Genomic DNA, 24,465 nt, shown 5'->3' with positions numbered 1-24,465 from the left:
GTGGGGCACACACGGCCAGGTCTTGGCAGACCCTTTCCCAAGTCTCCAGCTAATCTCTTATCCTCTGCCTCATGTTTTACCCCATTTCTGGCCCTCATGGAGGTCTTTCCACCTCCACAGGCTGGTGAAGTGAGTGGTCCCCATGGGTGAGGTCCTGGTGGGTGCTGGCAGCTGACTGTGAAGGGCTAGCATTCAGTGCCCCCTGCATGGGTGGAATTTTCAGGGCAGGTGGTACTGAGCTCATCACATAGCCCGCAAGTTTGCAAGACTCCTCTGCCTGTAGCTTAATACGTAGATAAGAAATGACTTCCACAGTGAGGTCAATAATGGAAAATAAGCTTAGACCCTCAGCTCATGAGATGGAATGATTATTATTGTTATTATTTTTGTCTTTTGACTTTTTAGGGCCACACCCGTGGCATATGGAGGTTCCCAGGCTAGGGGTCTAATCGGAGCTATAGCTGCCAGCCTACACCACAGTCACAGCAATGCCAGATCTGAGCTGTGTCTGTGACCTACACCACAGCTCACGGCAACGCCGGATCGTTAACCCACTGAGCAAGGGCAGGGACCGAACCCGCAACCTCATGGTTCCTAGTCGGATTCGTTAACCACTGTGCCACGACAGGAACTCCCCTGGTCTGACAGTTTTAAAGAAAGCTTTTAAGGGTGACTCGAATCCGGGGTGATGACTTGGTCCTTGCTTCTTGTCCAGCTTGCTTGGACTCAAGGAGTGGCTCCATTACATGCTAGTGCTGAAGCCAGGTGTCAGGGAGGCATCCTAGGCTCTCTTCTGAATCCAGCCCATCACTGGGTCCTGTCACCCCTCTCTGTTTTTCATTTTTCTACAACTCCATGGCCTCTGCTTTAACTGAGGTCCACCATCACTCTCTGCTCTCCTGCCCCTATCTGGGCCCTATAAGTCCTTCCCCCCTTAGAAGTGTATGTCTTCTTCCTAAAGCACAGATCTGTAGCTCTGATTACCTAATGCTGTGTATCAAAGCACCCCAAACTCAGTGGCTCAAGACAATGAGAACATTTACTTTGCTTAGGAATCTATAGTTTGAGCAGGTCCTGGAAAGGAAAGGGTGTCTCTCTTCCACCTCGACAGCTCCAAAGCTGGAGCTCGAGTCATCTGAAATCTCGGCCATCCCCAGGGCTGCTGGCTGGGGCCTCTGTTTCTTGCTACCTGGGTAGCCTTCTACCTGTAGAGGAGGGCTTCTGTTCTGAGAAACGAGAAAAACCGGCCTAGAAGAATGGGAGGAAATTCTTTGCTTTTGCATCTAATCAGTAATGAGGCTGTCATACAGTCCATGGCAGCTGGGTTGAAGGGAAGCTTCTGGAGTGTCAGGGAGTCAGAACACTCCAGACAGAAGCCATGCTGCCTTTGCCAGCCTCGCCTCTGGAGGTGCACACAGTGGCATTTCTGCCACAGTCACAGGCTGGCCCAGATGTACCCCCCCCCACAGTGTCAGTGGCGTGTTGTAAGAAGAGCACGTGGATGGGCCAGGTTTTGTGAGCCATCATGGACATTGTGAATGACCGCACCTGTTCCCACCGCCTCTCTGCTTAAGACCCTTCTGAAGCTCCTGGGAGGGAATCCATGCTCCTTGATGTGGCCGCATGGCCTGGCCATCTAGCCCCTCCCCCACCGGGCTTGCCTTTGTCCCTTCCTTCCCACCACAGTTGGCCTCAGAGATGGATTTTGGTTTAAATCAACCCTCCGGCCACCCAGAGCTTCTTTGCACAGTGTTTGTCCCTTACCCCTCTCCTGATACACCTGGTCTGGTCCCATTTCCTGAGACAATTTCAGATGTGGATGAAGAGGCCTCTAAGTGTGTCCCCTGGGGCTCCTGGTGGCTGCGTTGCTGCCCCCTCATCCCCCATAACCTGGCTTGTTTGCTTCCTATCTCTTCCTACAAGCTTTTTATCTCCCTGCCTCTATGCGGTGGCTCCCTCTTCCCTCAGCCTGAAATCCCTGTTTCTCCTCCACCCCTCCCCCACCTCAGCAGCTGCCCTGCCTCCTCCTCCTTGCAGCCTTCCTGACTGCCCAGCCACCCTGCCCCTGCCCTTCGTGATCTGCTTTGCTGCTGGTCAGACCTTTCCCTGATAAACCAGCGCGATATCCTGCACAAGGCAGAGACTTTAGCGTCATTTTTGGGTTTATACGTCAGCCCCAGGGCTTCCCGGCTCTGTGACCTTGGGGCTAAGACCTACGCCACTGGATCGTGATGAGGATTAATGAGACAACCTAGGAATTTCTTGTCCGGCACTGAATAGAAGCCCAGTAACATTTTAGCATTTCCACCACTCCTTTCTAGAGGCCCCTAATAAGCGCTCAGGAATGAATTTTCTCACCCTCATTTGCTTGAAAGAGGAAAAAAACACATCTCTCTGCTTAATCATGTGGGACTAAACTACCAGAAGATTACAAGAATATTGCTGAGCCATGAGCAGAGAGAAAAAAAGCTCAGTAATGATTTGCCTGCTTGTTTTTAATAAAATCCTTCCAGGAGAGCTGAGTCTTTGCCCTGGGAAAGCGCTTCGGTTTGCTGCAGTGGTGTTAGAACAGAAGTGGGGCAGTGTGACCTTGAGGACAGAACCAGGCGAGGGAGGACAGCCCTCCCACAGGCTGCAGGGGCCCCTGGAAGGCCAGGGCCTCAGTGGGGAGGGTCTCCTGCCATGCAGTCCTGTCTGAGCTGCTTGAACACGCAGCGCTCTGGGGCCCCCCCTTGGCCCAGCCCAGGGGTCATGCCTCATGTGCTGGCTGTGAGATAGGGAGTGGCCAGGTCGATGGGCCATGCAGGCTCTCCATTTCCAGGTTCCAGCACCTTCCACCCAGGGCAGTGGTGGGGTGAGAAAGTGGCCTCTGCCCTTCGGTGGGAGAGGAACATGGCACAGGGTGGCCCTTTACCCACCCAGTTCTTTTTTGTGATGCCACAGCTGCAGCGGGCAAGGGGCTCCTTTATAAAGCTCTTCCTCAGAGCTCTAAAGACAAAGCATGGAGGCATCTTTCTGGCCGTTGGTGCCTGAGCTCTGCTTTGAGGGCAGCTTGGTCCTCTGTAGGCTGATAAGCCCTGCCCTGGAGCCCCAGGGCCATGAGTTGGGGTGCAGGCGCCACGGTCAGTCCTGCTCACGTCAGGGCTGGGACAGGACACACCGGCCGCAGTGCTGATGTGCACTAACCTGCCATGGGGAAGGATGAGCAGCTGGAGGGCCCTAAGCAAGGAGACCAAGCTGATAGGTTGACACAGGGTCTAAGCCATGCTGTCCTGGCAGCTGTGGAAAGAGTACAGATGGTCTTGGGGAAGCGCCGAGGCAGAGAAGAGGAGGGCTTCAGCTCTGAGAAATGAGAAAAACTGGCCTAGAAGAATGGGAAGAAATCCTTTCCTTTTGCATCTGCTCAATAATGAGGCTGTCATGCAGTCCAGGCCTCAGTTGGCGTGCTGGGCCCGCAGTGTTCAAACTGCCCCTCCTTGCTTTCTGAGCCATCCTTGGGCCCTACAGCCTCCTTAATTCCAAGTTTCTGACCTTCCAGGTTGGGTTCAAGCACTGCCTGAATGAAAGGCCCCCGCCTCCAACCCATCCCAAGAAAAAGCCTCCTTGGCCTGGCAAAGCTATTCCCAGAGCTCCATGACAGCCAGAGTGGTGGCAATAATGACCTGGCAGAATCCTGAAACCCAGTATGACCCAAAGATATGGAGGAATGTCAGGGACAGGAGCTCGGTCCCTGGTCTGGCCACCTCATCCTGGCCCAGCTCAGCTCTTTTCCCCCTTGTATAAAATGCAGATATCGTGATACCTGCTTCGGAGTTGAGAACTTGCCAGGGTGGTCTTAAGGGCTTGGTACAGTGTTGCAACAAGCACAGAGTTCCTGCGACCTTCAGGCAGGGAGGTGTCCCGTCCCTTTTGTTTACTGCAACGGTGTAGATCTGTGCCTGGCACAGCGCTAGGGGTGTGCCTGACACGTGCTCTGTAAATACAGGTTTCAAGTGTTGCCTCTTACGGTGACTGTGGGAAGGCTCAGAAAATATTGGCACCGGCCAGTTCCCCACACCTGAAAGTTCCTCTTGCAGAGTTGCAAGACGTGACTTGTTGCCTTGGGATTTTCTTCTTCCGCCTAGTGGTCACCCTGCTGGCCAGTGCAAAGCTGCTGGCTGTGGCTTGTGCCTTGAGAAGGGGAACTTGGCAGAGAAGCCTTGCAGAGATTTCTTTTCTTCCCTCCCTCCCTTCCTTTCTTCTTTCTCTTTTTCTTTTTTCTGTTTTGGGGTTCTGGGTTTTTTTAATTAATATATAGTTTGATTTTCAGTGTGCCATTTTCTACTGTGCAGGATAGTGACCCAGTCTCATATATATATATATATATTCTTTTTCTCACACTGTCTGCCATCATGTTCTATCCCAAGACACTGCATATAGTTCCCTGTGCTATATAGCAGACCGCATTGCTTATCCATTCTAAATATGATAGTTTGCATCTACCAATCCCAAACTCCCCATCCATCCCACTCCCTCTCCTCTCCTCCTTGGCAACTACAACCTCCTTGTTCTCCATGTCTGTGAGTCTGTTTCTGTTTTGAAAATGGGTTCATTTGTGCCATAATTTAAATTCCACATAGAAGTGATATCATATGGTATTTGTCTTTCTCTTTCTGACTTCACTTAGTATGAGAATCTCTAGTTGCATCCATGTTGCTGCAAATGGCATTATTTTGTTCATTTTTTGTCTGAGTAGTTTTCCATTGAATGTGTGTGCCACATCTTCTTAATCCATTCATTTGTCAATGGACATTTAGGTTGTGTCCTTGTCTTGGCTACTGTGAACAGTGCTGCAATGAACATAGGGGTGCATATCTTTTTTGAATTATAGTTTTGTCCAGATATATCCCTAGGGGTGGGTTTGCTGGATCATGTGATAGTTCTACATTTCGTTTTCTGAGGTATCTCTGTACTGTTTTCCATAGTGGTTGTACCAGTTTATATTCCCACCAATGCTGCAGGAGGGTTCCCTTTTCTCCACACCCTCTCCAGCATTTGTTATTCGTAGGCTTGTTAATGATGGCCATTCTGATGGGGTGAGGTGGTACATCATTGTAGTTTTGATTCTTTCAGGAATTTTTAATCTCTCAGCTCCTCCATGAGCCCCCTGTTCCTTTAGTGGCTTTGGGTACTTCTGCTCCCTCTCCTCCCTGCCTGCTGCCCCAGGGAAGAGCCTGTTGCAGAAGTCTTTCTACCTTCTCCCCAACCCTTTCCCCAAGGTATAGGATGCTGTATGTCACCACAGAGGGAGCTCCCTGTGGGCCCTGCAGAGCCTTGCTTCCCGAGGAGGCAGGAACTTTCCATGTCTCTTGGAAAAGGAGGATGCCATGCACTCCCTGATTTCATCATCTGCCTACTAGCTCCAGGTTGCTCCACTTTTCACTCTGTGGTCCCCTAAGCAGTTCCCAGCCAGTCCTTTTTGTGGCCTCAGAGCCTCAGAGCAGATCCTCCAGGTGTAGAAGCCCCCGCTTCTCACCTTCATGTGAATTTAAGGGGAGATTTAAAGCAATTGGAAAGCACTTTAAGATTTAATTTCTTACTAGCCTTGTGCTTCTGTAGCCCCAGGGAGATTAGTAAAATGGCTGGTGGAAACCAAAAAAAAAAGATTTAATTTCTATCAGAAGCATAAAGGGCAGTTTCCAGGTAAATTTATAGGAGATCTTGGGAGTGTTACTGCTTATCCCAGAGAGATTCAGAAGAGCAGTGGTGCTGTTCTGACACCAGCAAGTGTACTGAAATTCAGTCCTGGTGCCACCTACCCTGAGCTGGTGTCAGATTGCTCAGGTTTAAGGGCACAGTCCCCAGTGAGACTGCCGCCCACTTCAGGCATCAGCTGTGAGTGGGGTCCCCAGGGATACCTGCATTTCTGGGGGTTCTGTTGGCTAAAAAAATATCTGCACAACTTAAAAGTTGAGAATTAAGTTTCTTTTCTTTTTTTCCTTTTTTTTTTTTTGCTTTTTAGGGCTGCACCTGTGGCATATGGAGGTTCCCAGGCTAGGGGTCCAATCCGAGCTACAGCCACCGGCCTACACCACAGCCACAGCAACATGGGACCTGAGCCACAGATCACTGAAGGGCTGAGAGCAACTCAGGCAGCCCTTCAGCAATGCCAGATCTGAGCTGCATCTGGGACCTACACCACAGCTCACGGAAATGCCAGATCCTTAACCCACTGAGCAAGGTCAGGGATCGAACCCAAAACCTCATGGTTCCTAGTCAGATTCATTTCTGCTGTGCCTTGATGAGAACTCCCTAGAGTTAAGTTTCATTTGGGGCAAAATGAGGACTTATACCAAAGAGGTGCAGCATCTCATGTAACCCTGGGAAAACTGCTCCAAGGAAGCAAGGAGGGATATATAGGAATTTTGACACAAAGGGCAGTTAGTAGGAACAAAAGATGACTGTTAATAAAAGAAAATCAGATACCTTAAGTTAAGGAATTTAGTTCTTTTCTATGGGAAGGTGGGAAGGTCTGGACTCACCCAAATCATTCCTTTGATATGCATCTCTGCTGTCTGGGGCCAGTATCCTGTGTTTTCACAGCCTGAGTTGCCTCAGGGCTCACCTTCGGGAGTGGCTGCCTTCTGATGGAGGCTAGATGGCAGGTATTCTTTCTTTCTTGAGTTTCCGCAGGGCTCACCCGCTCACCCTTGCCAGTGGCTGCAGTCACTGATGACTCTGACATCCTTTGTTAACTGATAAGGCAGGTTATAGTTTATTTCTCAGTTCCCCAGAACCTCCTCAGTTTATTCAGGTTCCATAGTTCACCAGAATAACTCACAGAACTCAGGCAAGCACCCTGCTTACAATTACAGCTTTACTATGAAAGGTACAGATCAGGAGCAGCCCAAGGAAGAGACATGAAGGGCGAGGCCTGGGAGGGCCTGGAGCCGAGCTGCCTTCTCCCTGTGGAGTCAGGGTACCTCGCCCTCCTGGTACATGGATGTGACCGCCAGCCAGCAAGCTCCATAACCTTTGGTCTGGTTGGGGTTTCATGGCTTAGGCACTATTGCCTGAACACCAGCAACTGATTGAACTCGATGTCCACCCTCCCTTCCTTCCGGGCAGCGGTGCTGGCTCAGAGCCCCTGCCTCTCATCACAGGGTTGGTCTTGGGGGCACAGCTCCACCCTGAGGAGGCCAACCAGGAGCCCCCTCATTCGCATAAGCTCTGGAGTGATCAAGGCGCTTAGGAATAACAAAGGCACTACTTTCATGCTCACCCAGGAACCAAGGAGGAGTCAAATTATTATACAACAGTGATGATGGTTTTTTTTTTTTTTTCAATCTGGTATTCTGAAAATTGCCTCAGCTATCACAGCTACCTGCTACCTCTTTCCACTTTTAAGCATTTCCTATGTGCCTGGCACTTTTATCATCTTATTTAACTCTTACTACTGCCCTTTAAAATCTTTGATGTTGTTATACCTGTTTTAAAATGCCGAGGCCCAGGGAGTTCCCGTCGTGGCTCAGTGGTTAATGAATCCAACTAGGAACCATGAGGTTGTGGGTTCGATCCCTGGCCTTGCTCAATGGGTTAGGGATCTTGCGTTGCCGTGAGCTGTAGTGTAGGTTGCAGACGCGGCTCAGATCCCACGTTGCTGTGGCTCTGGTGTATGCCGGCAGCTCCAGCTCTGATTAGATCCCTAGCCTGGGAACCTTCATATGCCGCGAGAAGCAGCCCTAGAAAAGGCAAAAAGACAAAAAAAAAAGTAAAAAGAAAAAAATGCTGAGGTCCAGAGGAGGGGAGACCACCTCAAAATGACACAGCTTAACAGTACCCCCTCTGAGATTAAAATCCAGTTCACCAATTCTGGGTTAAAAATGGAGCATCTAGGAGTTCCCGTAGTGGTGCAGTGATTAACAAATCCGACTAGGAACCATGAGGTTGCAGGTTCAATCCCTGGCCTTGCTCAGTGGGTTAAGGATCCGGCGTTACTGTGAGCTGTGGTGTAGGTCGCAGACGCGGCTCGGATCCCGCATTGCTGTGGCTCTGGTGTAGGCTGGTGGCTATAGTTCGAATTGGACCCCTAGTCTGGGACCCTCCATATGCCGCGGGAGCAGCCTTAGAAAAGGCAAAAAGACAAAAAAAAAAAAAAAAAAAGAAAGAAAAAAAATGGAGCATCTAAATTTGCCCCAAACACGCTGTGTCAGATGTTCCTTCTAGCTAGAAGACGATTGCCCTCTCCTTAAAAAGGCTGGGGCATTACTGAGGCTTCCAGACTGGAAAAGGACCTTTCCCAGAAGAGCCCTGTTGGCAGCGCCCAGGCAGTGACCAGCTACCCTACCATGTCCAGCCTCCAGTTCCTTTCGTCTGAGAATTGGGCAGAGACAGAACGGAGAACTCTCAGGCTCTGGTGTTTTGCTTTCTCTGCCGGGGTTATGTGTCTCCAGCAGCCTGGAGCAGAAGGGATTCTAAGCCAAGCCCAGCTGGCCTAGTACCCCTCTGAGCCTCCCAGGGCTGTGGCAGAGACATGGTGGGACAGTGTAGCACACTCCCTGCTGGGCTTGTGCTAACAAATGTTCCTTTATCCCCCTTCCTCCCCTCCCAGATGCTCTGAGATGCTGTAGTAGGCATTTCTGCCACTGTCAGGCCCCAAGGGACTTGCACAGGGTTAGGTCAGAAGCCAAACTCTGCAGTTTGGGAAATTAGCAGCATTTATGGGATTCCCAAGAGACTTCCTGGCTCTCTTAGACATCCCAGTGGTTTTCAGATGGGGGTATTCCTGCCCCTTAGAGGACATTTGCACATGTGTACGGGAGTCCAGGCTTGTCACAATGACTGGGGATCCTGCTGGCATGTACCCAGCGAGGTCCAGGAATGCTAAACATCCCATGAGGAGCTGGACAGTGAGGCACAGGTTATGAAGAATAGTCCCGCCTGTGAGAGACATGAGGAATGAACCATTTACTTCCCCTGCCCCCTGGTTCCTTGGAAAGCCACCTCCCTCACCAGTCCTCAGGCCAGACATAAAGGAGCATGCCTCCATCCCGACCTGTGACCAATGGCAAGGGAGTATTTCCAGGCAAATGTGGGCCATGTGACAGGAGCATCTTGTAATGTACACACTTGTTCTGATTGTTCATCTGTGGCTCTTGCAGCACTTGGGCTCCTGTGGGTCAAAGAAGACCTGGATGGGGGTGGTAAGAGGTCATGGGGCAGGGGGAGGCCTCCTCCTTGGTGCCTGGTGGGAGCTCCTGTGCAGCCCCCACCCACTTGTGTAGACTCGGCCACCCTGACTCAGGGTCCCTCTCTGGAGGTTCCGCCTCCCGCTTCTGTTACTATAGCTCATCTTTTTCTCTGAGCTTGTTTTGTTTCATTATCTGTTTTGTCATATGAGATACGTTAAAGGAGCCCAGCTCGGTTTACAGCTGAACTGCTCTCTTCTTCTTTCACAGTCGGGAAGACGTCTCTGATCACACGGTTCATGTATGACAGCTTCGACAACACGTACCAGGTGAGCTCCAGGGTCCCTGCCCCCTAACCAAGCCCCATGGTGTCTGTAGCCTTGCCAGCTGCCAGGAGACCATGCCAGCCACCCTCCTGGGCTTGCTGGTGCTGAGATGAGGGTGGGACTTTCCCGGGGCCCAGGGCATCTGTCTTGCCTCAGAGGAGCTTCCCCTCTGTGCACTGGTCCCAACTCAGTAAGGACCTTGGGCCCTTCTGAAGATCCAGACCTTGGCAAGGAAATGTTTCCAGTAGAGAAAGGCCACCTTCAGTCTGTTCTCTTGTCCTTTGTGGGCAGGTCTAAACCATTATGGTGTTTGCTTACTTGGGGATAATGATATGGAGAAGGATGGGTAAGACGCAAAACGAAGGACATGAAAGAGCAGAAGAGCATGGCTGTTTACTGGCCCTTCATGTGTGCATACACACACACACACACAAATACAGTATATACACATACACACACACACAAATACACACACATACACACTACACACAATACACACATATGCACACAATATACGTGTGAGCATACGCATGCATGCACACATACACAGATACCCATAAACACACATCCACACACACACACACACACACACACAAATAGACACAGTATACATGCATACACACAATACATACACATACGTACAACATTCACTTACATATACACACTTATGCACATACACACAGTACACATATGCACACAGTGCACGCATGTGTCAACACAATGCATACACACACACACACACACACACACGGTTGCTGGGCATTTCCTTCCCTGGAGGGGCTGGTGTGACAGGCCTGCACTGCTCAATGTGGGCAGGAGGCTGAATGGGGTGGCCTGTGTGGCTTCTGGCTCTTGAGGGGGGTCTGGAGTCAAACGGAGGTGGGGTCAGTAACATTTCACTTTCCTGGCACCACTGTTGTGGGGAGGCTTGTGCAAATAAAGTGAATTTCCCCTGCAACTACAGCTGTTAACGCAGCTATAGAGTTGTTAATATTAAGTTTTGTTAACACCAAACTTTAATCATTTCAACTATTTTTTAAGAAAAAATATATTGTTTTCTTCCTTAAGGCAGAGACAAAGAATAATGCATATTTCTGAGCCAGTGGGTTCTGTAAGATACTAGTGCAAGGAGATGTTAATATGTATTATGTGAGAAAAAAATAGATTGAGAGAACATGGTGAGCAAAAACAAATCGACTTTTCTCCTGCAGGACTTCTCAGGGCCTTTACTATATCAATGTATGGTTTTGATTTTCTGAAAAAGAGGTGTGGCATGCAGGATCTCCTAGATGTATTTGGTCATGGAATCCTTTTGTCATCGAGTCCACAAAGGACAACTATTTATAGAACACACTGGGGACAGCTGTGCCAAGAGGTCCTCCACCTTCCTGAACTTGTGGAGCATGCAGAGCACGACTCACTGCACACTGCAGTTCTGTGTCCACCCTTCAGTCTGTCTGTCTCCCTCTGGACCAGTTAGCATCTTTGTCCCAAATACAGCCCCCTTCTCTGCCTCCTTCTAAATCCCTGTTTTTCCTCTGCTGTTGTCTGAAATGCCAGATAGCTTGGTGGACTTGGTAAGGACTGACTGAAGGGTAAGAACATGGGACCGCCAGTGATGTGCAGAGACCTGGGCGTCGGCTTTGGGATGCTTCTCTCAGCCGACTTTGTCTTGGTTGAGTTTCTCCAGGCCAGGGCTTTGTACCATGGTGGGTTTGCCAGACGCCTCTCTTCCCCAAAAGGCGAATCCTACTGCTTTGCTTTGCATTTGGGTCACGGCTCTAACAGATTGCGGTTTTCAAGTCTGACTTGGTGTTCGCTTGTGTGTGTGTTTGTGTGTGTGTGTGTGTGTGTGTGTGTGAGATACTGTTTTGATTATTTGATTTTTTTTCGTATTAAGTTATTTATAATACTTCCTGTTGATATCCCATTGATAATAGTGTCACTCTTGGCTGGTTGGTGCTCTTGACAGGTGGCCTTAGGGCCTTTGCAGTGATCCTCAGTGATGTGGATCAATGCCTCAATTCCTCCCCATATTGTTTGAGTTCCTCAAAAATCTCAGCCCACCTCCATCTCCAGTGTCACCTCCCAGGCTTTGGCTCATGGTGTCTCCTCTGCTGAAATGTCCTTCCTGCTGTTCTGCTCTGCTGCAAAATGTTCCTCTGACTCATCAAGGCTAAGAGCACATGATCGTGTGTGGCTGGGGCCCTCCCTCTGTTCTGCACCCCTCCACACCCCCTCTCCCCCGTGTTGTCCTCTGGGCTCCTTTGGCCTTCCAGCTCATAGGAACTCCTCCTGCCCTGGCTCCTGGATGGACTCTGGGCTTGGCTGAGGCCAGAACCCCTCGGATTTGTGGGCCCAGCTCAGGACCTGCCCACAGCTGGTGTCAGGGCCTGATGGCACCAGAGTGGCTTCGAGAAACACTATCTGCCTTGGTTTTCAGACCCCATCAGACTAAGTGGCCACAGTAGCCCAATGTCAGTGTCATGGCAGGAAGTGGGGAAAGCCCAGAAGGAAGCAAGTACCCTCCCCACTGCAGGCTTTTTCTGACTTTTTTTTTGGCTACAGGTAGAGTTTCTTTCTCAGTACCTTCTAAAATGGTAATTGGACTGGGAGGCTGGGGCTCCAATTCTGTGCACACACAGGCTCATCTTAATGAATTCTCTGGAGATGGAGAGGGGGAGTATTTTTTTTTCTTGACATGGTGGCAGAGATATTTGGAAAGTAGACAAGATCCCCGAGTGCTCTGGGGGATATTCCCAGCTGTCCCCTTGCACAGTGACCACTCCCCCACCCCGCCCCCTGCTCGCAGTGCCTGCTTATCAGCCAGTATAGCCCAACAAGGCTGCCCCACCTGTTTGAAACCTTGCAGTAGAGCCAGAATGAGAGGTTACTAAGCCTGCAGGTGGTGGCTGGGGGTAAGGGGAGGATTTGGGAACAGCAGTCTTCTGGAAGTTTCTCACCAGGTTCCCCCCCCCCATCTTGGCTGCACGTTAGCATTACCTATTTGGGGGGTGGCTCAGGCGTTAGCATGTTTTAAATCTCAGAGATGATTGAGATGAACTCAGCCAACGCTGGAGCCTCCAGCCAGTCCCTGGACCGCTCACCACAGCACAAATTAGGAAAGCAGCCTAGTGGGTCCCTTCCTGCTGGGGCTCACCCAGCTGCACCTGCCAATGCCCTGGGCTCTCCATGGGACATATGGCACCTCCGGAAAGGGGACAGCATGACTATGTCCACTGTGTCCCACAGGCTGAGGGGCTGCCTGAGTTGCTCTCAGCCCTTCAGTGATCTGGCAGCTGCCCTGAGGTGTTCCTCACTCACCCATGAGTCGTTATTAGCTTCCTGGGGCTGCTGTAGCTAATTGCCACAAACCAAGTAGATTAAGACAACAGAAATTTATTCTCTCACAATTCCAGAAGCCAGGAGTCTGGAGTCAGCAGAGTCCTGTGCCCTCTGAAGGCCCAGGAGAGAATCCTTCCTGCCACTTCCAGCTTTTGGCGGTCCCCGCCAATCTTGCCTCCCTCTGTGCATGTCCTTCTCTCTGCGCCTGTGTGCCCCCTCCTCTTCTGATAAAGACACCAGTCACTGGATTTAGGGGCCCCCCTCAATACTGGATGATTTTCTATCTTGAGACCCTTAACTAATTACATCTGCAAACACCTTCTTTCCAAACCAGGTCACATCCTGAGGTTCCAGCTCAAACAATTTGGGGTCAGAGGAGGACACTTTTCCACCCACTGCAGTGTCCCAGCACCTCCCAGTGTGATCCCATTGGGTCTGAGCCTCAGTATGGTCTGCCCCACATGCCCCTAGCATGGACCCTCCAAGCTCTAGACCCTTCAGGCCTATCACATGCTGCTGGGCCAGCATCCCATCTGGGGAAGATGTTTCCCCAGGAGCCTATCTGGGCAGCAGTCCTTTTTGTTCTTACAGAGTTTTTCAAAATGATCAGTAAATAGATCCTGGGGTCTGGTCATTGACTCTACGGAGCTGCCCATCTTACTGCTCAGCCCACCACCCCCGCCCCCAAACCAGCACCTGTCACCCCATTGATTCAAACCTGCAGTAGGATTAGCCTTTCACGGGCACCGAGCTTCAACTGGGCCACACACCACTGCATCCCAGGTGCTCAGGGAGGGGGCCTTTGTGATGGATCATGGTGTGTGAGGGCTGTGCTCAGTCTATGTGTGGTTGAATGCCTTGAAGTCTCTTTTTCTGCTCATGTTTGTCCAGCCAGACTTAGACAGGAGGTCTGGAGGTTGCCAGGCTTGGGGCCCCACACCTAAAGTGCCCCCTTCTCACCTTTGCTCATGGGCCTGAAGTGGGGTGCAGTGAGGGAAAATGACCTGGGGACGGGTCAAGCCAGAATGTCTTCCTTTAACACCCACCCTCACACTCATGAATACTGCTCTCTGGTCGCCTCCCTTGCTAGGGCCAGGGAACAGGAAAGGAGTGGGACTTCAGGGGTAGGATGATGATGGTCCTGAGCATCCTTCTGTCAGTGGGTCACTGTAAGGAGAGGACTGAGCCTGCACAGATCCCACAGCATCAGGGAGACACCAGGAAAGAGGCTTCCATCTGGTGGGTGGGGTGGTGCCCAGGGTACAGCCAGTTAGATGAGAGTGGACGGGTCAATGCACAGGGTCCAATGAAGATGACTTTTATTTATTTTATTATTACTATTTTTTGTCTTTTTTTGCCTTTTCTAGGGCCGCTCCCATGGCATATGGAGGTTCCCAGGCTAGGGGTCTAATCAGAGCTAGCCACCAGCCCACACCACAGCCATAGCAATGCGGGATCCGAGCCGCATCTGCAAACTACACCACAGGTCACGGCAATGCCAGATCCTTAACCCACTGAGCAAGGCCAGGGATCAAACCAGCAACCTCATGGTTCCTAGTCAGATTTGTTAACCACTGAGCCACGACGGAAACTCCTGAGCCACGACAGGAACTCCAACAAAAATGGCTTTTGTGGCCACAGTATGGAGCATTGTTCAGCAAGAGGCAGGAGACTCAGAGGAGCCAAACTGCTTTCTGCAAGAGCACTAGGCAAGGCAGCTGGGCCCTTGGCCCTGGGGCACAAGGCATGATATCCATCCCGATGCACATCGTGTTCTGCTGGCACTCAACCCAGCTCAATGTCCCCATGGTGGGGTGGCCAAGCTGAGCTCTGCAACTGGTAGAAGTGAGGGGATGGGCCTCACATGGCTGCCGCCGGGGAGCATGGGCTGCCTCTGGAGAGCTAACATGGAGCCCACAAGGTAACCCACATGGCTGTTGTCACCCAGGTACCTCCTTGCTCCTCCTTCCACCCTCCCATCCTCCCTTAACAAGTGAAGCTCCTGAAGAGTGTTGTGGTCCCTTGAGGGCATGGAGCTTCAGACACGGCAGGAATCAGTGGCTGTTCTAGTGTGTGTAGAAGACTTTCTGGAGGAGAGGGTGGGAACTGAGTAGGAAAGGACAGGGAAGATTTGAGGCAACTGCATTAGAGGGAGGCCCAACTGCCCGCTGATGGAAAAGCCATTGTGGAAGCCCCAGGTGCAGTGACCCAGTGCTGCGCATGTGTGGGGGCAGGGCAGGGGGCGGGCTCTGCCTGTATGAGTGGAGGGTAGCAGTAGCGCCGTGGAGAGACTGGTGGCCCGGCTATATTTTGACTTTCATGGGCCTTGGGCACTTTTGCCTTCATGGGTACTTTGCCCTTTCCTTCATTAAAAAACATTATATATATACAACGATATATAATCTGTATAAATTCTATTTTATAACTGTATTGTTTTAAAGATGACTACAGTGCAGGCTGGATTCATTATTATACATTATCATTATATTCATTTTTTCTTCTGATTTTAAAAGAAATTAAAATTTAAAAACTTAAAAAACATTTTCCTAGACTCCTAAATGTACTGCGGGCACCAGGCTCTGTGCCTGCTGTTCCAGTGGTTATGCGGGCCCAGTTGATGGGGCTGTGGAGGCCCTAGAAGCTTAGAGGGGCTCAGACTCATGTCACAGGAAATGGAGAGCTACTGGGGGGTTCTTAAGGTGGACACCGACGGGATCAAAGACCCCAGAGTTTGCAGGAGACAGGTCTGGAGGCCTGGACTGGGACAGGGACAGCAGTTGCAGGGAGGGCCTGCAGACTTGGATGCAGCCACTTGTGTGGAAGGGCAGGGCTGGGGAGGGAGGAATGTCACCGAGCAGTCCCGCATGGTTGTGTGGGACGTGAGTGAGGGGCCTGGGCCAAGCCTGGGCCTGGGCCTGGGCTCACAGGACAGTGGGAGGGGCGAGTGGATAGAGGAGGTCTGTGAGGTGCAGAAGAGGGAGAGAGGCCTGAGTGGACCCTGGGTTTCCAGATGCCCCAGGAGCGTATCGGTGGCATCAGTATAAAGAAACTGGAAAGTCGAGTGAGAAGCAATGGTGGAACAGCCAAGTGACAGTGTTTTGAAAATGGCTGTCATGTGGGGTGAGCCTGGGAGAGGCTGGCAGAATCTGGCTTCCTGAAGCCCTGTAAGTTTTCCGGGTCAGTCTAGAGAGTAGGTAGAGAGTCAGGAGGAGGGGCCTTTCTCTGTAGAATTCAAGATGCCCTGCATCCCTGTTCTCAGGTGGCTATGGGGTAAGAGCACTGAACCCTAATCCCTAGACCACAGGGTTAGTCTTGATGTAGGTCCCCAATCCTTGTCCCTTTGGAGAAAATCTTCGGCAAAGAGACTGAGAAGTTAGGCAAATGAAGTCTTTATTAAGAGAGAGGAGTTCCCATTGTGGCTCAGTGGTTAACGAACCCGACTAGGATCCATGAGGACTTGGGTTTGATCCCTGGCCTCGCTTAGTGGGTTAAGGATCTGGCATTGCTGTGAGCTGTAGTATAGGTTGCAGATGTGGCTCGGATCCCGAATTGCTGTGACTGTGGTGTAGGCTGGCACCTATAGCTTCAATTCGACCCCTAGCCTGAGAACCTCCATATGTCGCAGGTACGGCCCTAAAGAGACCTAAATAAATAAATAAATAATAAATAAAATAAAAAAAAACAGAGAGGAGAGAGAAGACAGGTGCAAAGAAAACACGGTGGCTCTGGGGTGGGGATAGAGAGAGAGAGAGGCAGAGATAGACAGAGAAAGAGAGTGGCACATGCTTTGGAGGTGGTTTATGTCACTTGTTCGGGGGCAGTCCTTTCTGCCTTCCTCTGGCCAATCATCTTGCTCCGTCTGGTGTTGAGTCCACATTCAGCTGACTCAAGACCCTCCCCTATGTGCATGTACATCTTTTAGCCAAGGAAGGGTTCTAGCGCAAGGCTCTCTGGGAAGTTGACAGGATGTACCGTGGTCTGGTGTCCCTCCCTCCTCTGATCCCTGAGGACTCTTCCTGCGCATGTGTAGTTTGGGAGGTCTCCTTGACCTCAAGAATGAGAAATAGGTGGTTTCTTTATCTTTTATCCAAGCAGCACCTCCTTGCTCCCTGCTGTCATCTTTATCTTGAAATTATCCGTCCACAGGGGACAGATTCTGGTTGCTCAGCCTAAGACCCATCTATCTCCTGCCTCATCCCCAGGTGGTGTTTAGGTAACCACCCAACGCCTGGGGAGACGGGCAGGATCTTCTGCCCCTGTCCAGGTGATCAGAGTGACATTACACACCAAAAAGAAAGAGTTGGCGCACTCTCTTATCTATCAGCTCTTTTTTTCTCCTTGAAAACAGTGTTGCCTGCAGAAGCCCGAGTTCAAATACCTAGTCGGTCACTGACCTGAGAGACTCTGGGCCAGCATCCCAGTTTCTTAGTAGTGCATTTTTTTTTTTTTTATTAAGCTGGAAATTATTGGGATGGGATTTAACCCCTACATTACCTAGATCAATGGCCTTAAACTTTAGCAGTAGGAATGTGGTTCATTTGCATTTAAACATAGCCCATGGAGGTCTTAATGTCTTGATGATGGAAAATTATAGGCCAAAAACACTTGATACAAATGTGTGTACACTTAATAGAGAGCAAAACAAAATAACAGCAACCCCACAACAAACCAAGTTGCTAATGATGAAGTGAAGCTAACAATTGTGAATATTAACAACTGTTGATGAGGTGTTTTTGTGGGAAATTGTGGGCCTCTCAACACGCGCCTGTCTGCAGAGGTCTGGCATTCTGCCAGATAATGCCAGTGCCCCATACTTCTGGCCAAACCTTAGATTCCATCCTTGGTTAACACTGGCAACATGAGGATTTTATCCCATCAGTATGCTAGAGTCCCACCTTCTGCAAAACATTTGGTTCCGAGATAAAAATGTGAGGTGACAGTCTTCTATAGTGAAATGCCCCTGAATGCCAGGCAGCTTGGCAAGATGACCTTGCCCTCAGAGACCCACTGGAGCACCAGTCATCCGGGTGCTCCTTTTGGACATTGACCTGAGACTGGTCTGAGGGCAGACTTGCTCTAACATCTTTTCTTTCTCTTCCTCCTCTCCCTGTCCTTTTCGCCCTCTCTTTTGTCAAGCATATACAAGTTAGGAATGCATTCAGCCTCTAGTAGAGCAAGCTGACTAACCGCATCTTAAACAAGGAAAGGTTTTGGTTTTGCAGATGCAAGAAGTCATGGTGGGACTCGAGGTGGCCCCGTTATGCGGTGATGCCATCAGGCAGGGCTCAGGGCCCTGCTGTCATTCTGTTCTGTCTTCTTGTTCTATGGGTTCTTATCTTCATGCAGCATGGCTGTTGCTGCTCCAGGCATCACTTCTGCAGAAAAAGATAGCAAGAGCTTCCCCAGAATCCCCTTCTCCTCCAGAAGACTGCAGCCTGTGTCTATTGGCCAGAACTGAGTCACATGATCGCTGATCTCTGCTATCCTCTAGAGAGTCTGGGAAAGCAGAATTTCACTTTTACAGTTTCTGGGCTGGCAAAAGAATGGGAGGTTGCCAATCAGTATTGGGTGTGTCTGATAGCGCCTTCTAGTGTTCATAAGTGAGATGGACCCATCATGCAACTGCTCCAGGTTTAGTAAGCCTTCCTGATTCATTTCTTAGGTTACTCGTAGGATAGCTCTTAGATGCCCTCAAAAGTCCACCCCCCAGAACATCTTTCTCCCTAAGAGCCAAGGAGAGGAACTGTTCATGGATCCATTTGTGACCCTGTGGGAGACCCCTCAGGGAGCTGCAGGCCATACATCCCATAGGTGGGCATCTGTGTGACTTTTGAAAGGATTAACTAATTTTGATGAAACAACCCACTTTTTAAGGTTGGAAGGTACATGTTGTTTGGTTGATGTTTCAGAGAACAGTCAGGAAATAAAAGAGCAATCAATGAATATTTGTATTGGGTGGTGACTAGCACAGGCCACTCCTCATTGGGAGGAAAGTCTCACAGGTCCGTGTAGACTTTGAGGCTGAGGTGTCTGAAAGAATTCAGGTACCTGCGCTGTGGCTTCCAGAGCCAGCGGCCCCTCCCCCACAGCACTTGGTTGAGCTGCTGTTGAGGACAGACCTGCTCTGCATGTTTTCCAGAGGCTGCTGTCTCTTTCCCCCAGCCACCCGACAGCACCCACTGGCTGGTCTGAATCCCTAAGTTTTGCCAGCCTCATTTGCATGCTAATTTGCATGACTTTACCCCGATACTCTCATCTGTTGGTTGGTGGTACAGAGCTTCATTGTCAAGGGCTTGTCATGCCCAGCTGCTTTCTGCCACTTACGGATGCTTCCCCAGCCACAGGCCAAGGCTAAAAGAAGACATGCATACACTCCTTTTCATGATTTCCTGAGAAGAGAATCTTGAGTCAATATATGCAAATTACCATGCAAATTTCCACCGCAGACTTTATTACTGTGCCTTGTCAGAATGTGGATGCCAAATTACATTTCATAATAAATGCACATAGCAGAGATGATTTCAACAAGTGCCTGAGGAAACATCTCTTTCCTGAGGGATCTGCTGGGCCAATGGCGCCTCCCAAAATGCTGAGGGAGGCCTGTCATGTGCCATCATTCTGCACTGTGTGTCTGAGCCCCTATTAACACTGCTGAACACCACCGTCAGAAGAAGATAAATGTGGGTGCAGCCGTGAAATCTGTCCTTGTTAAGGTTCCTCTTGTTTTGTATAAAATGAAGTACCTGCCATTTGTCATAAGCACTTGGCAATATGGCAATGTTAAGGGAATAAACAAGCATTGCCAGCTTTGAGGTGACCTAATCAGAGCAGGAAGCAGCCCAGCCTCCTCAGAGTGCCATCGGGCAGTATAGGAGGCTCACCCAGCACAGCCCAGGAGGGGAAGGGAGGATTGTGGTGGCTGTGGCTGGCGGGAGAGTCCCCAGAGTTAAGCCTGCTGCTCCTGTTGTCTTGATATCCTCTTTACATCCCTGTGGAATAATTTCCAGTGAGAATAACTTACTGCAGACCTCATAAGAGGAAATAGAGTACAGAGGATGAAGACTGTGGCCAAAACTCCATAGTTCCCTGGGAGTCCACCTCCAGTGGTGGAGCAGCCATTCCTGAAGGCTGGGAGCACATTTATTGGGATGTTTGAATAGGGGTTACAAGTACAAAAGTTCCCAGGACCAAGAAGCTTGGGAAACATTGAGTTACATGAAATTGTTCATGATTCTTCAGTGCAGGACTTCTCAGAGCCTTTACTGTGGTGGTGGACTTTATGGCCCCCCACTATGGGCTTGAATAGGCCGCCTTTCCCAGAAACATTTGATCACAGTTTACTTTCATCCTGTAGCAGGGCTTCCTCATGGGGCTGTGTTCCACGTAACCAGCCTGAGAAACACTGCTTGAGGCTCTCTCTGTGGGGTAGGTGGGTTTCTACAGCTTCTCTTGGAAATCCCTCAATCAGTTGGTCAGTGCTCATTTTGTTTATATAGAATACTCTCATGCAATCTAACTCATTTGATCTAGGAATGCTTGAAGGAAGCTGTGATTATCCCCCTTTTATGTATGTATGTATGTATTGGCCATGGTGTGCAGCAGCTTGAGGTGGAATCTCAGTTCCCAGACCAGAGATTGAACTCAGGCAGCAGCAGTGAAAGCCCTCAGTCCTAATCATCGACCACCAGGGAACTCCCCTGATGATTATCCTTATTTTAGAGATGAGAAGATACGGGCCAGAGAGGCTGTCATTTTCTCAGGACACTCCCAACAGAGTGCTCTTCCAGCTGCTTTCTGCCACTTACGGATGCTTCCCCAGCCACAGGCCAAGGCTAAAAGAAGACACACATACACTCCTTTTCATGATTTCCTGAGAAGAGAATCTTGAGTCAATATATGCAAATTACCATGCAAATTTCCACCACAGACTTTCAGCATTCAGGCTCTGCCAAGGCCCTGGGCACATGACTTCCAGCCAGGTCTATTTGGGTGGGCAGTCTACTTGCTGCACATCACATCCTCTGGGCTGGCCATAGTCTGTCCTTGGAGGCATTGACAGGGAGCCTTGATTTGCTGGCAGAAATATGTCCCCCCCCCGCCCCCCATGGAGGCTCCTGGTCACTTCAGCGTCTCAGCCTCCTGGCATCCCCAGGGCTGTGGGCGCATCATGGATCTGGGCTTTACCTTCATAGCAGAAATGACTCCCTCCCCACCCCATACCCATACCCATACCCACACCCACACAAACATCTTACACCCAGTCCTACCCACATATGCAAACTTCCACATGCAAATATATAGGTAGTTGCATGCACGAGTGTGTCTCTGCACTTATCATGTGTCTCCTGACATCCACTCACACCCACATTCCTCCCATCAATACACTCACACACTGTGTGACCTGTGCTGACCTTGGAAATGGAGATCAGCACGATTTCTTGGGCCTTTTGTAGGTGAGTGTGGCCTATCTGGGTAGCTCGTTGTTCTTTTTGTCTGGTGTCCCCATATTATCCTTTTGGATAATTTTTTTTTTTTGCTTTTGGTTTTTAGGGCCTCACCTGCGGCACATGGAAGTTCCCAGTTCCTAGGCTAGGGGTCCAATTGGAGCTGCAGCTACTGGCCTACACCACAGCCACAACAACACAGGATCCGAGCCGCATCTGTGACCTACACCACAGCTCACCACAATGCCGGATCCTTAACCCATGGAGCAAGGTCAGAGATCGAACCTGCATCCTCATGGATGCTAGTCAGATTCGTTAACTGCTGAGCCACAACGGGCACTCCCTTTTGGATAAATTCTATTGCTCTGTTTTCAAGTTCATTGTCTGTTTCATCTGTCATCTGCTGCCTGTGGTTAAGCACAGCATTCATTTAAAAATTTCACATATTGTATCATTATGAGCATGTATTTCGTTGTATATTTGAGCATAATTATATGAGCTACTTTAAAAGCTTGACTACTTTCTCTTTTTTTGTAAGTTTTTTTCTTTAAAAAAATTTTTTTATTACTTAATGAATTTATTACATATATAGTTGTACAATGATCATCACAATCCAATTTTATAGGCTTTCCATCTCACAAGCCCACCACATCCCCCCACCCCCAAACTGTCTCCTTTGGAAACCATAAGTTTTTCAAAGTCTGTTGGATCAGTATCTGCTCTGCAAAGAAGTTCTATCTGTCCTTTTTTCAGATTTGACATGTCAGTGAAAGCATTTGATGTTGGTATCTCATTGTATGGCTGACTTCACTTAGCATGATAATTTCTAGGTTCATCCATGTTGCTAAAAATGCCCGTGTTTCAGTCCTTTTAATGGCTGAGTAATATTCCATTGTGTATAAGTACCACATCTTCTTGATCCACTCCTCTGTCGATGGACATTTAGGTTGTTTCCATGTCTTGGCTATTGCCAATAGTGCTGCAATGAACATCGAAGTACATGTGTCTTTGTGAGTCATGGTTTTCTCTGGATAGATGCCCAGGAGTGGGATTGCTGGGTCAGATGTTTAGTTTTCTGAGGCATCTCCATACTGTTTTCCACAGTGGTTGCACCAATTTACAATACTACCAACAGTGTAATAGGGTTCCTTTTTCTCCACATCCTCTCCAGCATTTATTGTTTGTAGACTTAAGATTTTTATTTTTTTCTATTAGAGTTTATTTATTTATTTATTCATTTATTTATTTATTTTGCCTTTTCTAGGGCTGCACCCATGGCATATGAAGGTTCCCAGGCTAGGGGTCTAATTGGAGCTGTAGCCGCCAGCCTACGCCAGAGCCACAGCAACGCCAGATCCAAGCCGCGTCTTTGACCTATACCACAGCTCACGGCAATGCCAAATCCTTAACCCACTGAGCAAAGCCAGGGATCAAACCCACAACCTCATGGTTCCTAGTAGGATTCATTAACCACTGAGCCACAACGGGAACTCCGAGAGATGATTTATAATGTGCTGTCAATTTCTGCTGTACAGCAAAGTGACCTAGTCACACATATATATGTACATTCTTTTTCTCACATTCTCCTCCATCATGTTCCATCACAAGTGACTAACTAGATATAATTCCTGTGCTGTACAGCAGAATCTCATTGCTTATCCACTCCAAATGCAATAGTTTGCATCTAGTAACCCCAAACTTCCAGTCCATCCCACTCTCTCTCCTTCCCCCTTGGCAACCACAAGTCTGTTCTGCTTGGCTACTTTCAACATCTAGGCCACCTCAGGGTTGGTCTCCATTTACTCCCTTTTTTCTCATATATGACCTTTTACTTCATATGTCTAGTCATTTTGAGTTATATCCTGCACATTGTGATTAAGACTGTGGATTCTGTTTGTTCCTTTGGAAGAATAGTCACTGGACCCTAGTTCTCTTCCCTGTTCTAGACAGCAACTTCAAGTTTTGTTCAGATTTGTTTGTATGTTCTCAACCTTAGGTAGGCTGCTTGTGGTCTGTTTGGGCCAGAGATTGGGGCAGCATTTACATGTAGAATTTGAGGTGCCCTGTCTGGCTTTCTCATCTTCAGGATGTTCCATACTTTCTGACTGCTAAATAGCCTTACCTAAGCTGCCCTCTCATTTTTCAACCACTAAGACTGTGGGTTTCTTGCTGAATTTTAGCCACCTCTCAGCTCCAGTCAGGGCTGCTCTCGGGTGCGTAAACAGTCATAAAACAGGAGCCTCACCCAGGGCTATTCTCTTCTTCTTCTGCTTCTGCTTCTTCTGTGTGTTCGTCTTCGTCATCTTCTTCTTCTCCCTCGCCTTCTTTTTTCTGTTTCTTGACAGCCCTGTGGCACATGGGGTTCCCAGGCCAAGAATCAGATCCAAGCTGCAGTTACAACCTACCTACGCCATAGCTGTGGCAACGCAAGATCCTTAACCCACTGTGCCAGGGCAGGGATCAAACCTGTGTCCTGGCACTCCAGCGATGCCGCTGATCCTGCTGCTCCATAGTGGGAGCTCCTATTCTCTTCTTTTAAGTATTGACTCCCCTTCAGATTCTGCCCTCTCATGGCCACGTGCCAGTGTCTTCAGATAATTGTTTGTTACATTTTCCTCAGAATTTATAGTTGTAACCCGCAAGTGGGTTGGTCTGATAGGAGCTCTGCCATCACTGAAATCAGAACCTGGGATTTACTCCCCATGCTTCTCCACCACATCCCCATCTTCCTGCTGGAAACTTAGTGTTCACTCAAGGACTGGCCTAGTTGCCCTGCCTTTCCTTAAGAAATCAATCAGAAGCAAGCTCCTCCTCCTCCTAAAGCCCCTCAAACTACACTCATCCTGTCCGTCTGTCAGGGACAATAGTTCTGTGTGCTAATCTTAGCTCCTCCATATGGTTGGAAGTTCAAGGCTGAATCCTGAACTCTGAATAGGTATTAGCCATGTGGAAGAGCATATTCCAGGGGAGGGAAGAGCTCTGTGTAAGGCAGGGGCCAGGGCTTGTCTGGGTCTGTGCCTAACACATCATAGGCACTCAAGAGTAAAGACAAGAATGGGTATTTATTACTTACATCATTTGCCAGAAAGGAGCTGCCCAGGGAAGGCTGTGGCCACCTTCTCCCTGCATTTCTGGCCTGTCTGGGAGAGATGGGCTCCAGCTGGTGGTGGGGTAGAGCCAACT

At 49.4% G+C, this 24,465-nt stretch overlaps 1 protein-coding gene across 1 annotated transcript in view; it reads left to right on the top strand.

The window, feature by feature from the left end:
• Nucleotides 1–24,465, top strand: part of RAB6B (RAB6B, member RAS oncogene family) — a 62,814-nt gene that overhangs the window by 20,524 nt on the left and 17,825 nt on the right. Inside the window, exon 2 of the mRNA XM_003132428.6 lies at nucleotides 9,438–9,496. Coding sequence (XP_003132476.1) covers nucleotides 9,438–9,496 — 59 coding nt within the window. The remainder of the gene's footprint in view (nucleotides 1–9,437; nucleotides 9,497–24,465) is intronic.

This window comes from Sus scrofa, chromosome 13 (assembly GCF_054392235.1).
Source record: "Sus scrofa isolate SSC_HxYL_T2T_F1_AM1 chromosome 13, Sscrofa_HxYL_maternal_Yorkshire_Landrace_v2.0, whole genome shotgun sequence".
NCBI classification, from domain to species: Eukaryota; Metazoa; Chordata; class Mammalia; order Artiodactyla; family Suidae; genus Sus; species Sus scrofa.
Note: the sequence above shows the minus strand (reverse complement) of the source record. Positions and strands in the feature narration are given on the sequence as shown.